Source organism: Anolis carolinensis, unplaced genomic scaffold, assembly GCF_035594765.1.
Source record: "Anolis carolinensis isolate JA03-04 unplaced genomic scaffold, rAnoCar3.1.pri scaffold_39, whole genome shotgun sequence".
NCBI lineage: Eukaryota > Metazoa > Chordata > Lepidosauria > Squamata > Dactyloidae > Anolis > Anolis carolinensis.
Window position 1 is genome coordinate 112384 of NW_026943848.1, and position 15117 is coordinate 127500.

At 29.7% G+C, this 15117-nt stretch overlaps 1 protein-coding gene across 1 annotated transcript in view; it reads left to right on the forward strand.

The window, feature by feature from the left end:
* The window catches only part of espn (espin), a gene marked incomplete in the record, with an annotated part of 80034 nt that overhangs the window by 38109 nt on the left and 26808 nt on the right, over positions 1-15117 (forward strand). The window contains 2 exon segments of the mRNA XM_062966894.1: positions 11933-12082; positions 14272-14548. Of these exon segments, the coding sequence (XP_062822964.1) occupies positions 11933-12082; positions 14272-14548 (427 nt within the window).

Sequence of the window (15117 nt, forward strand, 5' to 3'; positions counted from 1 at the left end):
TTATGTCACAGCAAACAAGATAGATATGATGGATTATATTATTATTATTATTATTATTATTATTATTATTATTATTATTATTGCCGTCTTGGGAGCTGTAGTTTCCCAAGGTCCTTTGGCTGATATATCAATGAGAGGTGGGGAATAAATGCATTATTATTATTATTATTTTATTATGTCACAGCAAACAAGATAGATATGCTGGATTATATTATTATTATTATTATTATTATTATTATTATTATTATTATTATTGCCGTCTTGGGAGCTGTAGTTTCCCAAGGTCCTTTCGCCTTCTCTGCCCAAGAAGGCTGATTCATTGCCAAACTGCAAATCCCAAAAACCCCGAAGGCAGGAAACCCCCGTTCTCTCCGAGCCCCACCTGGTTGGCATGGAGGCCTAATCCGCCCGGCAACTGCTTCCCGGGGAGCCTACCTGTCCTAAAGGTGTGAGCTTTAGTTACGGCTGCGGGAAGCCTTTTGATTGGCGGTCGGCCGTGATGTCACCGCGGAGGGGAGGGGGGCGGAGGGAGCAGATAGGCCCCCAGGTAACCGGAGAGGGCGGGTCGAGTGTCCCAGGTGCGCCGAGGCAGGTGTCAGGTAACGCCAAGGCAGCGCTCAGCCAGCCGGGCAGGTGTCCTGGGACGCGGCCGCAGGTAAGACAGGACCAAACCATAGATATATATATATATATATATGTACATCTATAGTATGTATAGGTAGGCATACAGGTGCGTACAGGTGTGCACACCTGGGACAGGTGAGGTTTGGGAAACGCATCCACAAAGACGGACATTGTGTGTGCCTTTTGCGGAATTGCTTTGAATGCACTGCCTTTGTTCCGAGGCTTTGCATCTTACTCACCTGTTGCAAAGTAGTTGTGCGGAAGTAACTTGCCCAGGTGGGAGTTAGTGCAGTTCCCAGGTATATTAGTATAGGTAACTTTGCTTCCCATAATGAGTTCCCAAAGGATGGGAAATTGAGCATTATATTATATTAATTATATTACAGTAGAGTCTCACTTATCCAACATAAACGGGCCGGCAGAATGTTGGATAAGCAAATATGTTGGATAATAAGGAGGCATTAAGGAAAAGCCTATTAAACATCAAATTAGGTTATGATTTTACAAATTAAGCACCAAAACATCATGTTATACAACAAATTTGACAGAAAAAGTAGTTCAGTACGTAGTAATTCTATGTAGTAATTACTGTATTTACAAATTTAGCACCAAAATATCACGATATATTGAAAACATTGACTACAAAAATGTGTTGGATAATCCAGAACGTTGGATAAGCGAGTGTTGGATAAGTGAGACTCTACTGTATATGTATTATATTATATGTATTACATTATATTACAGTAGAGTCTCACTTATCCAACATAAACGGGCCGGCAGAATGTTGGATAAGCAAATATGTTGGATAATAAGGAGGCATTAAGGAAAAGCCTATTAAACATCAAATTAGGTTATGATTTTACAAATTAAGCACCAAAACATCAGGTTATACAACAAATTTGACAGAAAAAGTCGTTCAATACGCAGTAATGCTATGTAGAAATTACTGTATTTACGAACTTGGCACGAAAATATCACTATGTATTGAAAACATTGACTACAAAAATGCATTGGATAATCCAGAACGTTGGATAAGCGAGTGTTGGATAAGTGAGACTCTACTGTATATGTTTTATATTGTATTGTATTGTATTATATTATATTACATTTTATGTATTATATTATATGTATTATATTATATTACATTATATGTTTTACATTATATGTATTGCATTATATTATGTGTGTTATATTATATTGTATTATATTAGTATATTATTTTACATTACATATTATATATTATATTATGTATTCTATTCTATACAGTAATATAATATACAAACAACATTATATATTATGTATTATATTACATATTATATTATTATATATTATGTATTCTATTCTATGCAATAATAGAATATACGAATAAACATATATTATGTATTATATTACATATTATATTATTATATATTATGTATTCTATTCTATACAATAATATACAAATAAACATTATATATTATGTATTATATCACATATTATATTATTATATATTATGTATTCTATTCTATACAATAATAGAATATATGAATAAACATATATTATGTATTATATTACATATTATATTATTATATATTATGTATTCTATTCTATACAATAATATACAAACAACATTAAATATTATGTATTATATTACTTATTATATTATTATATATTATGTATTCTATTCTATACAATAATAGAATATACGAATAAACATATATTATGTATTATATTACATATTATATTATTATATATTATGTATTCTATTCTATACAATAATATACAAACAACATTAAATATTATGTATTATATTACTTATTATATTATTATATATTATGTATTCTATTCTATACAATAATAGAATATACGAATAAACATATATTATGTATTATATTACATATTATATTATTATATATTATGTATTCTATTCTATACAATAATATACAAATAAACATTATATAATATGTATTATATTACATATTATATTATATATTAGGTATTCTATTCTATACAATAATATACGAATAAACATTATGTATTATGTATTATATTACATATTATATTATTATATATTATGTCATCTATTCTATACAATAATATACAAATAAACATTATATAATATGTATATTACATATTATATTATTATATATCAGGTATTCTATTCTATACAATAATATACAAATAAACATATATTATTTATTATATTACATATTATATTATTATATATTATATAATATAGTACATAATATTATATTGTATTATATGTATTATATTTCATATTGTATTATATTATCATTATATTATATTATGTATTATTACTTATTATATTGTATTATATTACATATATATTATATTTCATGTTATATTATATATTATACCTATTATATATTATGTATTATGGTACATTACATATATTATATTACGTATTGGGATAGAGTTGGAAGGGAACCCCAAAGGTCATCTAGACTGATACTATGCAGGGAGACAGAACTAAAGCCCTCCCGACAGAGGCCCATCTGACCTCTATGTAAAGATTTCCAAAGGAGAATATAATATTGAAATAGATTTGGAAGGGAACCCTTGAGGTCATCTAGACTGACCCCATGCCATAGATCAATATAGTAGTATGAGATCCTAACCCCTTGCTGGGCAGGAAGACACAGCTAAATCCCTCCCAACAGATGGCCACGCAGACCTCTAAAAACCAAGATAGTAACACTGAATCCCTCCCGACAGATGGCCATCCAGACCAGGATATTCCCTAACTCTGAGCTCGAACCCAGGGCTTGCTTTGGGCATCACCTCCCTGCCCACTTCCCCTTTGCAAGTCCAAAAGTCAACGAGAGAAACAAGAAAGTGGAATTTGGCCTCGATTTGACTGCTTTGCCGAACCGAGGGGAACCCCAGAGGCCATCTAGTCCAACCCCAAAAGTGCCCGTGAAATATTATTATTATTATATTTGGCTTCGGGATGCTCTCGGCTCTCCGAGCCGGACCGGTTCTTCCGCATCGAGCGAAACCTCCACGGCCAGGGGCAGTCAACCTCCACCATCCCTATCATGAAGTTTCAGGGCCATATATTATATTATTATCATATATGATAATAATAAGCCTCCTTTTCTTCCGATATGAAAAGATACACGGATTTGGCTTGAAAGCCATTGCAAGGACTAGATGATCTTTGGGGACTCCTTTCCACGCTTCTATGTCGCTATCCATAATAATAATTGGATATCATGATGACGATACATATAATAACCGTAATACATATATAATAATAATGACAATCATGATGATGATACATATATAATAATAATAATAATAATAATAATAATAATAATAATAATAATAATAATAATTGGATATAAAGACATATATCATGATGATGATACATATAATAACCGTAATACATATATAATAATAATGACAATAATGATGATGATGCATATATATGTAATAATAATAATTGGATATCATGATGACGATACATATAATAACCGAAATACGTATATAATAATAGTGACAATCATGAGGATGATACATACATATATATATATATATATATATATATATATATATATATATATATATATATAATTGGATATAAAGACATATATCATGATGACGATACATACAATAACCGTAATACATATATAATAATGACAGTAATGATGATGATACAGATATAAAGACATATATCATGATGACAATGCATATAATAACCGTAATACATATATAATAATAATGACAATAATTATATATATATATATATATATATGGATCTAAATACATATATCATGATGACGATACATGTAATAACTGCAATACATATATAATAATGTCAATAATTATATATATATATATATATATATATATATATATATATATAAAATTGGATATAAAGACATATATCATGATGACGATACATGTAATAACCATAATACATATATAATAATAATGACAATAATGATGCTGATACATTAATAATAATAATAATAATAATAATAATAATAATAATAATAATAATAATAATTGGATATCATGATGACGGTACATATAATAACCGTACTACATATATAATAACAATGACAATCATGATGCTGATACATATATATGTAATAATAATAATTGAATATTATGATGACGATACATATAATAACCGAAATACATATATAATAATAATGACAATCATGATGATGATACATATATAATAATAATAATAATAATAATAATAATAATAATAATAATTGGATATAAAGACATATATCATGATGATGATACATATAATAACCGTAATACATATATAATAATAATGACAATAATGATGATGATGCATATATATGTAATAATAATAATTGGATATCATGATGACGATACATATAATAACCGAAATACGTATATAATAATAGTGACAATCATGAGGATGATACATACATATATATATATATATATATATATAATTGGATATAAAGACATATATCATGATGACGATACATACAATAACCGTAATACATATATAATAATGACAGTAATGATGATGATACAGATATAAAGACATATATCATGATGACAATGCATATAATAACCGTAATACATATATAATAATAATGACAATAATTATATATATATATATATATATATATGGATCTAAATACATATATCATGATGACGATACATGTAATAACTGCAATACATATATAATAATGTCAATAATTATATATATATATATATATATATATATATATATATATATATAAAATTGGATATAAAGACATATATCATGATGACGATACATGTAATAACCATAATACATATATAATAATAATGACAATAATGATGCTGATACATATATAATAATAATAATAATAATAATAATAATAATAATTGGATATCATGATGACGGTACATATAATAACCGTACTACATATATAATAACAATGACAATCATGATGCTGATACATATATATGTAATAATAATAATTGAATATTATGATGACGATACATATAATAACCGAAATACATATATAATAATAATGACAATCATGATGATGATACATATATAATAATAATAATAATAATAATAATAATAATAATAATTGCATATAAAGACATATATCATGATGACGATACATACAATAACCGTAATACATATATAATAATAATGACAATAATGAAGCTGATACATATATATATATATATATATATATATATATATATATATATAATTGGATATAAAGACATATATCATGATGATAATACATATAATAACCATAATACATATATAATAATAATGACAATAATGATGATGACACACATATATATAATAATAATAACTGGATATAAAGACGTATATCATGATGATACATATAATAACCATAATACATATATAATAATAATAATGTTGATGATCTATCTATCTATATATATATATGTAATCCTTATAATATGTGTATCACCATCATTATTGTCATTATTACATATATGTATTATTATATGTATCATCACCATTATATACAATAATAATAATACATAATATGGTATATACATACAATGATAATGATATATAATAATTATCTACATACATGATGATGATACATATATAATAATAAGAATGATAATATATATAATGATGCTGTACATAATAATAATGATGATACTTATATATATATACAAGGATAGATAATAATTATCTACATCTATGATGATGATATATATGTAATAATAAGGATGACAATATATATAAAGATGCTATACATAATAATAATGATAATACCTATATAATGATATATACATACAATGACACACACACACATATATATAGCGTATATAATGTTGATACATATATAATGATATATATATGTATATATAATAAGGATAGATATATAGTGGTATATACATACAATGATGACGATGATACATATATATATAATTATGTGTGTATATCATGATTATAATAATATATATAATAATAATAATAATAATAATATAATAATCATAAGGATACATATATAATATTGATATGCAGTGATGACGATGATTATACATATATAATAATGATACATATAATCATTATTATTATATACATATATAATTATGATGATACATATATAATAATGATACATATAATCATTATTATCATATACAAATATAATTATGATGATGATACATAGATAATAATGATACATATAATAATGATTATTATATACATATATAATTATGATGATGATACATAGATAATAATGATACATATAATAATGATTATTATATACATATATAATTATGATGAGGATATATATCTAATGGTGATGATGATACATATATAATAATGATTATATATATATGTAATAACTATACGTATATAATGATGATGGTGAAATATAATGATTATATATTAATGATATATAATGTTGATGAGAATGATGATACATATATAATAATGATTATATATATATAATAACTATACGTATATAATGATGATGGTGAAATATAATTATTATATATTAATGATATATAATGTTGATGAGAATGATGATACATATATAATACTCATGAGATATATATATAACTATACGTATATAATGATGATGGTGAAATATGATTATATATTAATGATATGTAATGTTGATGAGAATGATGATACATATATAATAATGATTATATATATATATATAATAACTATACGTATATAATGATGATGGTGAAATATAATGATTATATATTAATGATATATAATGTTGATGAGAATGATGATACATATATAATAATGATTAGATGTGTATAATAACTATACGTATATAATGATGATGGTGAAATATGATTATATATTAATGATATATAATGTTGATGAGAATGATGATACATATATAATAATGATTATATATCATGATGATGGTGAAATATAATGATTATATATTAATGATGTATAATGTTGATGAGAATGATGATACATATATAATAATGATTATATATCATGATGATGGTGAAATATAATGATTATATATTAATGATATATAATGTTGATGAGAATGATGATACATATATAATAATGATTAGATGTGTATAATAACTATACGTATATAATGATGATGGTGAAATATGATTATATATTAATGATATATAATGTTGATGAGAATGATGATACATATATAATAATGATTATATATCATGATGATGGTGAAATATAATGATTATATATTAATGATGTATAATGTTGATGAGAATGATGATACATATATAATAATGATTATATATCATGATGATGGTGAAATATAATGATTATATATTAATGATATATAATGTTGATGAGAATGATGATACATATATAATAATGATTAGATATATATAATAACTATACGTATATAATGATGATGGTGAAATATAATGATTATATATTAATGATATATAATGTTGATGAGAATGATGATACATATATAATAATGATTATATATAATGATGATGGTGAAATATAATGATTATATATTAATGATATATAATGTTGATGAGAATGATGATACATATATAATAATGATTATATATCATGATGATGGTGAAATATAATGATTATATATTAATGATATATAATGTTGATGAGAATGATGATACATATATAATAATGATTACATATATATAATAACTATACGTATATAATGATGATGGTGAAATATAATGATTATATATTAATGATATATAATGTTGATGAGAATGATGATACATATATAATAATGATTATATATAATGATGATGGTGAAATATAATGATTATATATTAATGATATATAATGTTGATGAGAATGATGATACATATATAATAATGATTATATATCATGATGATGGTGAAATATAATGATTATATATTAATGATATATAATGTTGATGAGAATGATGATACATATATAATAATGATTAGATATATATAATAACTATACGTATATAATGATGATGGTGAAATATAATGATTATATATTAATGATATATAATGTTGATGAGAATGATGATACATATATAATAATGATTATATATAATGATGATGGTGAAATATAATGATTATATATTAATGATATATAATGTTGATGAGAATGATGATACATATATAATAATGATTATATATCATGATGATGGTGAAATATAATGATTATATATTAATGATATATAATGTTGATGAGAATGATGATACATATATAATAATGATTACATATATATAATAACTATACGTATATAATGATGATGGTGAAATATAATGATTATATATTAATGATATATAATGTTGATGAGAATGATGATACATATATAATAATGATTAGATGTGTATAATAACTATACGTATATAATGATGATGGTGAAATATGATTATATATTAATGATATATAATGTTGATGAGAATGATGATACATATATAATAATGATTATATATCATGATGATGGTGAAATATAATGATTATATATTAATGATGTATAATGTTGATGAGAATGATGATACATATATAATAATGATTATATATCATGATGATGGTGAAATATAATGATTATATATTAATGATATATAATGTTGATGAGAATGATGATACATATATAATAATGATTAGATATATATAATAACTATACGTATATAATGATGATGGTGAAATATAATGATTATATATTAATGATATATAATGTTGATGAGAATGATGATACATATATAATAATGATTATATATAATGATGATGGTGAAATATAATGATTATATATTAATGATATATAATGTTGATGAGAATGATGATACATATATAATAATGATTATATATCATGATGATGGTGAAATATAATGATTATATATTAATGATATATAATGTTGATGAGAATGATGATACATATATAATAATGATTAGATATATATAATAACTATACGTATATAATGATGATGGTGAAATATAATGATTATATATTAATGATATATAATGTTGATGAGAATGATGATACATATATAATAATGATTATATATAATGATGATGGTGAAATATAATGATTATATATTAATGATATATAATGTTGATGAGAATGATGATACATATATAATAATGATTATATATCATGATGATGGTGAAATATAATGATTATATATTAATGATATATAATGTTGATGAGAATGATGATACATATATAATAATGATTACATATATATAATAACTATACGTATATAATGATGATGGTGAAATATAATGATTATATATTAATGATATATAATGTTGATGAGAATGATGATACATATAATAATCATTATATATATATATAGATAGATAGATAGATATAGATATAGATATATAGATACAGATAGAATAATAATAATAATGCATATATAATGATAATGATAATGCATCTCAGTCCTTGTAATGGGCAGGGGATTGGTCTAGATGACCTTTAGGGCTCCCACCCCATTCTCCTGCAATGGTCATTGGGTTTTGTGTCCGGAAAATCTTGACCTTTACGTCTGCATGAAGGAAATCCTGGCTTTGCATTAATTCCTTTTGCCCCAAAGGACCCTTTTGTTCCTTTGAGGACAAGGGGATAAGCTGTTCTTGGTTGCTGGACCCAAATCTCTCTGCTTTGGGTTTTGGGTGGACGGGGAAATTTACTTAGTTTATTCCTCCCAGCACTGGCTCCGGGGATACCTATCCTCCACAAAAAAAATGAATTTTTCTAAAGTAACTCCAAAAAGTAACTTTTTCTAAAGTAACTCCAAAAAGTAACTTTTCTAAAGTAACTCTGAAAGGTAACTTTCTAACGTAACTCTAAAAAGTAACATTTCTAAAGCAACTCCCAAAAGGTAACTTTTTCTAAAGTAACTCCAAAAAGTAACTTTTCTAAAGTAACTCTGAAAGGTAACTTTCTAACGTAACTCTAAAAAGTAACATTTCTAAAGCAACTCCCAAAAGGTAACTTTTTCTAACGTGACTCTAAAAAAGTTACTTTCCCAAGTAACTCCAAAAAAGTAACTTTTCCCAAGTTACTCCAAACAAATAACTTTTCCCAAGTTACTCCAAAACAAGTAACTTAACTTTCCCAAAGTAACTCCTCCATCCAGTACTTTCACTAACTGTCTCTGAGAGTTGTAGTTTCCCTGGGAGATGTAGTTTTCCTGGGAAGTTATAGTTTTCCGTAGGAGTTGTATAGTTTCCCTAGGAGTTATAGTTTCCCGGAGTACTATAGTTTCCCTGGGAGTATATATGGTAGTTTCCCTGGTATTTTCCTGAGAGTTTTCCAAAGTAACTCCGAAAGGTAACTTTCTAACGTAACTCTAAAAAGTAACGTTTCCAAAGCAACTCCCAAAAGGTAACTTTTTCTAACGTGACTCTAAAAAAGTTACTTTCCCAAGTAACTCCAAACAAGTAATTTTTCCCAAGTAACTCCAAAACAAGTAATTTAACTTTCCCAAAGTAACTCCTCCATCCAGTACTTTCACTAACACTGTCTCTGAGAGTTGTAGTTTCCCTGGGAGATGTAGTTTTCCTGGGAAGTTATAGTTTTCCGTAGGAGTTGTATAGTTTCCCTAGGAGTTATAGTTTCCCGGAGTACTATAGTTTCCCTGGGAGTATATATGGTAGTTTCCCTGGTATTTTCCTGAGAGTTTTCCAAAGTAACTCCAAAAAATGAACTTTTCCAAAGTAACTCCAAACTTTTCCAAAGTAACTTCTCCACCCAATAGTTTCTTTAACACTGTATCTAGGAGTTGTAGTTTCCCTGGGAGATGTAGTTTCCCTGGGAGGTTATAGTTTTCCGTAGGAGTTGTATAGTTTCCCTGGGAATTATAGTTTCCCAGAGTACTATAGTTTCCCTGGGAGTATATATGGTAGTTCCCCTGATATTTTCCTGAGAGTTTTCCAAAAAGTAATTTTTACAAAGTAACTCTAAAAAGTAATTTTACACAGTAACTCTAAAAAGTATTTTTACAAAGTAACTCCAAGAAGTAATTTTTACAAAAGTAATTTTTACAAATCAACTCCAAAAAGTAATTTTACACAGTAACTCTAAAAAGTATTTTTACAAAGTAATTCTAAGAAGTAATTTTTACAAAGCAACTCCAAAAAGTAAATTTTATAAGGTAATTCCAAAAGTAATTTTTATAAAGTAAATCTAAAAGTAATTTTTATAAAGTAACTCCAAAAAGTAATTTTTATGAAGTAACTCCAAAAAGTAATTTTTAGAAAGTAACTCCAAAAAGTAATTTTGTGAAGTAACTCCAAAAAGTAATTTTTGTGAAGTAACTCCAAAAAGTAATTTTTACAAAGTAACTCTAAAAAGTAATTTTTACAAAGTAATTCCAAAAGTAACTTCCCTCTCTCTTCCCCCTTCAGCTCACTTGTCTTGAGGGCAGCCCCGAGCTCCGCCGCGTGGACTCCAGCCGGAAGTCGCGGAACTTCAACAAGCAGCCCAGCACCGGGGACTACTACAAACACCTGGGGAGCGCCGCCGGGGAGCCAGGCAGCATGGCGCACAGCGAGGAGGTGAGATGCAGCTGCCCCGGGAGATATAGTTCCCCTGGGAGACGTAGTTTTCCCAGGAGATGCAGTTTCCCTGGGAGTTGTAGTTTCCTTTGGAGATATTGTTTCCCTGGGAGATGTAGTTTCCTTGGGAGTTGTAGTTTCCTTTGGAGATATTGTTTCCCTGGGAGATGCAGTTTCCCTGGGAGTTGTAGTTTCCTTTGGAGATATTGTTTCCCTGGGAGATGTAGTTTCCTTGGGAGTTGTAGTTTTCTCTGAAAGTATATAGTTTCCTGAAACTTCCAGTCTCCCTGGGAGTCATAATCTCCCTGAGAGTTATAGTTTCCTTGCGACGTGTAGTTTCCCTGAGGGTTATATTTTCTGGGGAGTTATAGTTTCCCTGGGACACGTAGTTTCCCAGAGAGTTATAGTTTCTGGGGAGTTATAGTTTCCCAGAGAGTTGTAATTTTCTAGATATAGTTTCTGGGGAGTTATAGTTTCCCTGAGGGTTATATTTTCTGGGGAGTTATAGTTTCCCTGGGACACGTAGTTTCCCAGAGAGTTATAGTTTCTGGGGAGTTATAGTTTCCCAGAGAGTTGTAATTTTCTAGATATAGTTTCTGGGGAGTTATAGTTTCCCTGAGGGTTATATTTTCTGGGGAGTTATAGTTTCCCTGGGACACGTAGTTTCCCAGAGAGTTATAGTTTCTGGGGAGTTATAGTTTCCCAGAGAGTTGTAATTTTCTAGATATAGTTTCTGGGGAGTTATAGTTTCCCTGAGGGTTATATTTTCTGGGGAGTTATAGTTTCCCTGGGACACGTAGTTTCCCAGAGAGTTATAGTTTCTGGGGAGTTATAGTTTCCCAGAGAGTTGTAATTTTCTAGATATAGTTTCTGGGGAGTTATAGTTTCCCTGAGGGTTATATTTTCTGGGGAGTTATAGTTTCCCTGGGACACGTAGTTTCCCAGAGAGTTATAGTTTCTGGGGAGTTATAGTTTCCCAGAGAGTTGTAATTTTCTAGATATAGTTTCTGGGGAGTTATAGTTTCCCTGAGGGTTATATTTTCTGGGGAGTTATAGTTTCCCTGGGACACGTAGTTTCCCAGAGAGTTATAGTTTCTGGGGAGTTATAGTTTCCCAGAGAGTTGTAATTTTCTAGATATAGTTTCTGGGGAGTTATAGTTTCCCTGAGGGTTATATTTTCTGGGGAGTTATAGTTTCCCTGGGACACGTAGTTTCCCAGAGAGTTATAGTTTCTGGGGAGTTATAGTTTCCCAGAGAGTTGTAATTTTCTAGATATAGTTTCTGGGGAGTTATAGTTTCCCTGAGGGTTATATTTTCTGGGGAGTTATAGTTTCCCTGGGACACGTAGTTTCCCAGAGAGTTATAGTTTCTGGGGAGTTATAGTTTCCCAGAGAGTTGTAATTTTCTAGATATAGTTTCTGGGGAGTTATAGTTTCCCTGAGGGTTATATTTTCTGGGGAGTTATAGTTTCCCTGGGACACGTAGTTTCCCAGAGAGTTATAGTTTCTGGGGAGTTATAGTTTCCCAGATAGTTGTAATTTCCTAGATAGTTATAGTTTCTTGGGAGTTATAGTTTCCCTGAGAGTTATAGTTTCTGGAAAGTTATAGTTTCCCAGATAGTCAGTTTCTTGGGAGTTATAGTTCCCCTGAGAGTTATAGTTTCTGGGGAGTTATGGTTCCCAGATATAGTTTCTTGAGAGTTATAGTTTCTGGGGAGTTATAGTCTCCCCGGGAGTTATAGTTTCTGGAAAGTTATAGTTTCTGGAGAGTTATAGTTTCCTTGGGAGATTGAGTTTCCCAGGGAGTTCTAGTGTCTGGGGGATATCGTTTCCCTGGAAGTTGTAGTCCCCCAGAGGTTCCAGTTTCCTTGGGAGTTTTAGTTTCCCTGGGACGTGTAGTTTCCTTGATAGTTATAGTTTCCTTGGGACGTGTAGTTTCCCTGAGAGTTATAGTTTGCAGAGAGTAATAGTTTCCCTGAGAGTTATAGTTTCCCAGATAGTTGTAGTTTCCTAGATAGTTATAGTTCCTTGGGAGATATATATATTCCCGGAAAGCTATAGTCTTCCTCAGAATTACAGTTTCCAAGGGAGTTGTAGTTTCCCAGACAGTTATAGTTTCCCGGGAGTTATAGTTTCCCAGAGAGTGATAGTTTGCTTCTTCTTCTTCTTCTTCCTCGTCCGTCCGCGCAGGCCTGTCTCCCGTCGCAGGAGGACGCTGTGCAGCAGAACGGCAGCCCCCCCTCCCCGCCCCCCTCCCCCTCCCCCTGCTCCCCGGAGGGGCCAGCGCCCCCCTCCCCCGCCGAGGAGCCCCCTCCCCTCCCCCCACCGCCCCCTCCCCCGCTGCCCGAGGGCGGCTGCCCCCCACCCCCACCGCCCCCCCTCCCGACCGCGGCACCCACAGGGGGGTCCGAGAACCAGCACCCCCCGCCCGCCTCCGGGCAGAGGCGCTCCTCCTCCTCCACCGGAAGTAAGTCTCTGGGGGGGGCATGGGGGGTCTCGGGGCATTTGGGGTCTTGGGCGGGCATCAAGGAGGGTCCTGAGGATCATCTCGGGTCATTAAAGGACCTCAATTACCTTAATTATCTCATCAAGGACCTCAATGACCCTCTGGTATGTGAGAGCCCCTATATAAACGGGCCAAAGAGAAGGTTCTGGCATTCTGTACAATAATGATGTCATGATCTCCGACCTTTGACATCTCCAGACACAGAGCAAGCGCTGACAAAGAACAGATGCCAGCCATAAAACCTCAATTACTCTCTGGTATGTGAGAGCCCCTATATAAATGGGCCAAAGAGAAGGTTCTGGTATTCTGTACAATAATGATGTCATGATCTCCGACCTTTGACATCTCCAGACACAGAGCAAGCGCTGACAAAGAACAGATGCCAGCCATAAAACCTCAATGACCCTCTGATATGTGAGAGCCCCTATATAAATGGGCCAAAGAGAAGGTTCTGCTATTCCGTACAATAATGATGTCATGATCTCCGATCTTTGACATCTCCGGACACAGAGCAAGCGCTGACAAAGAAC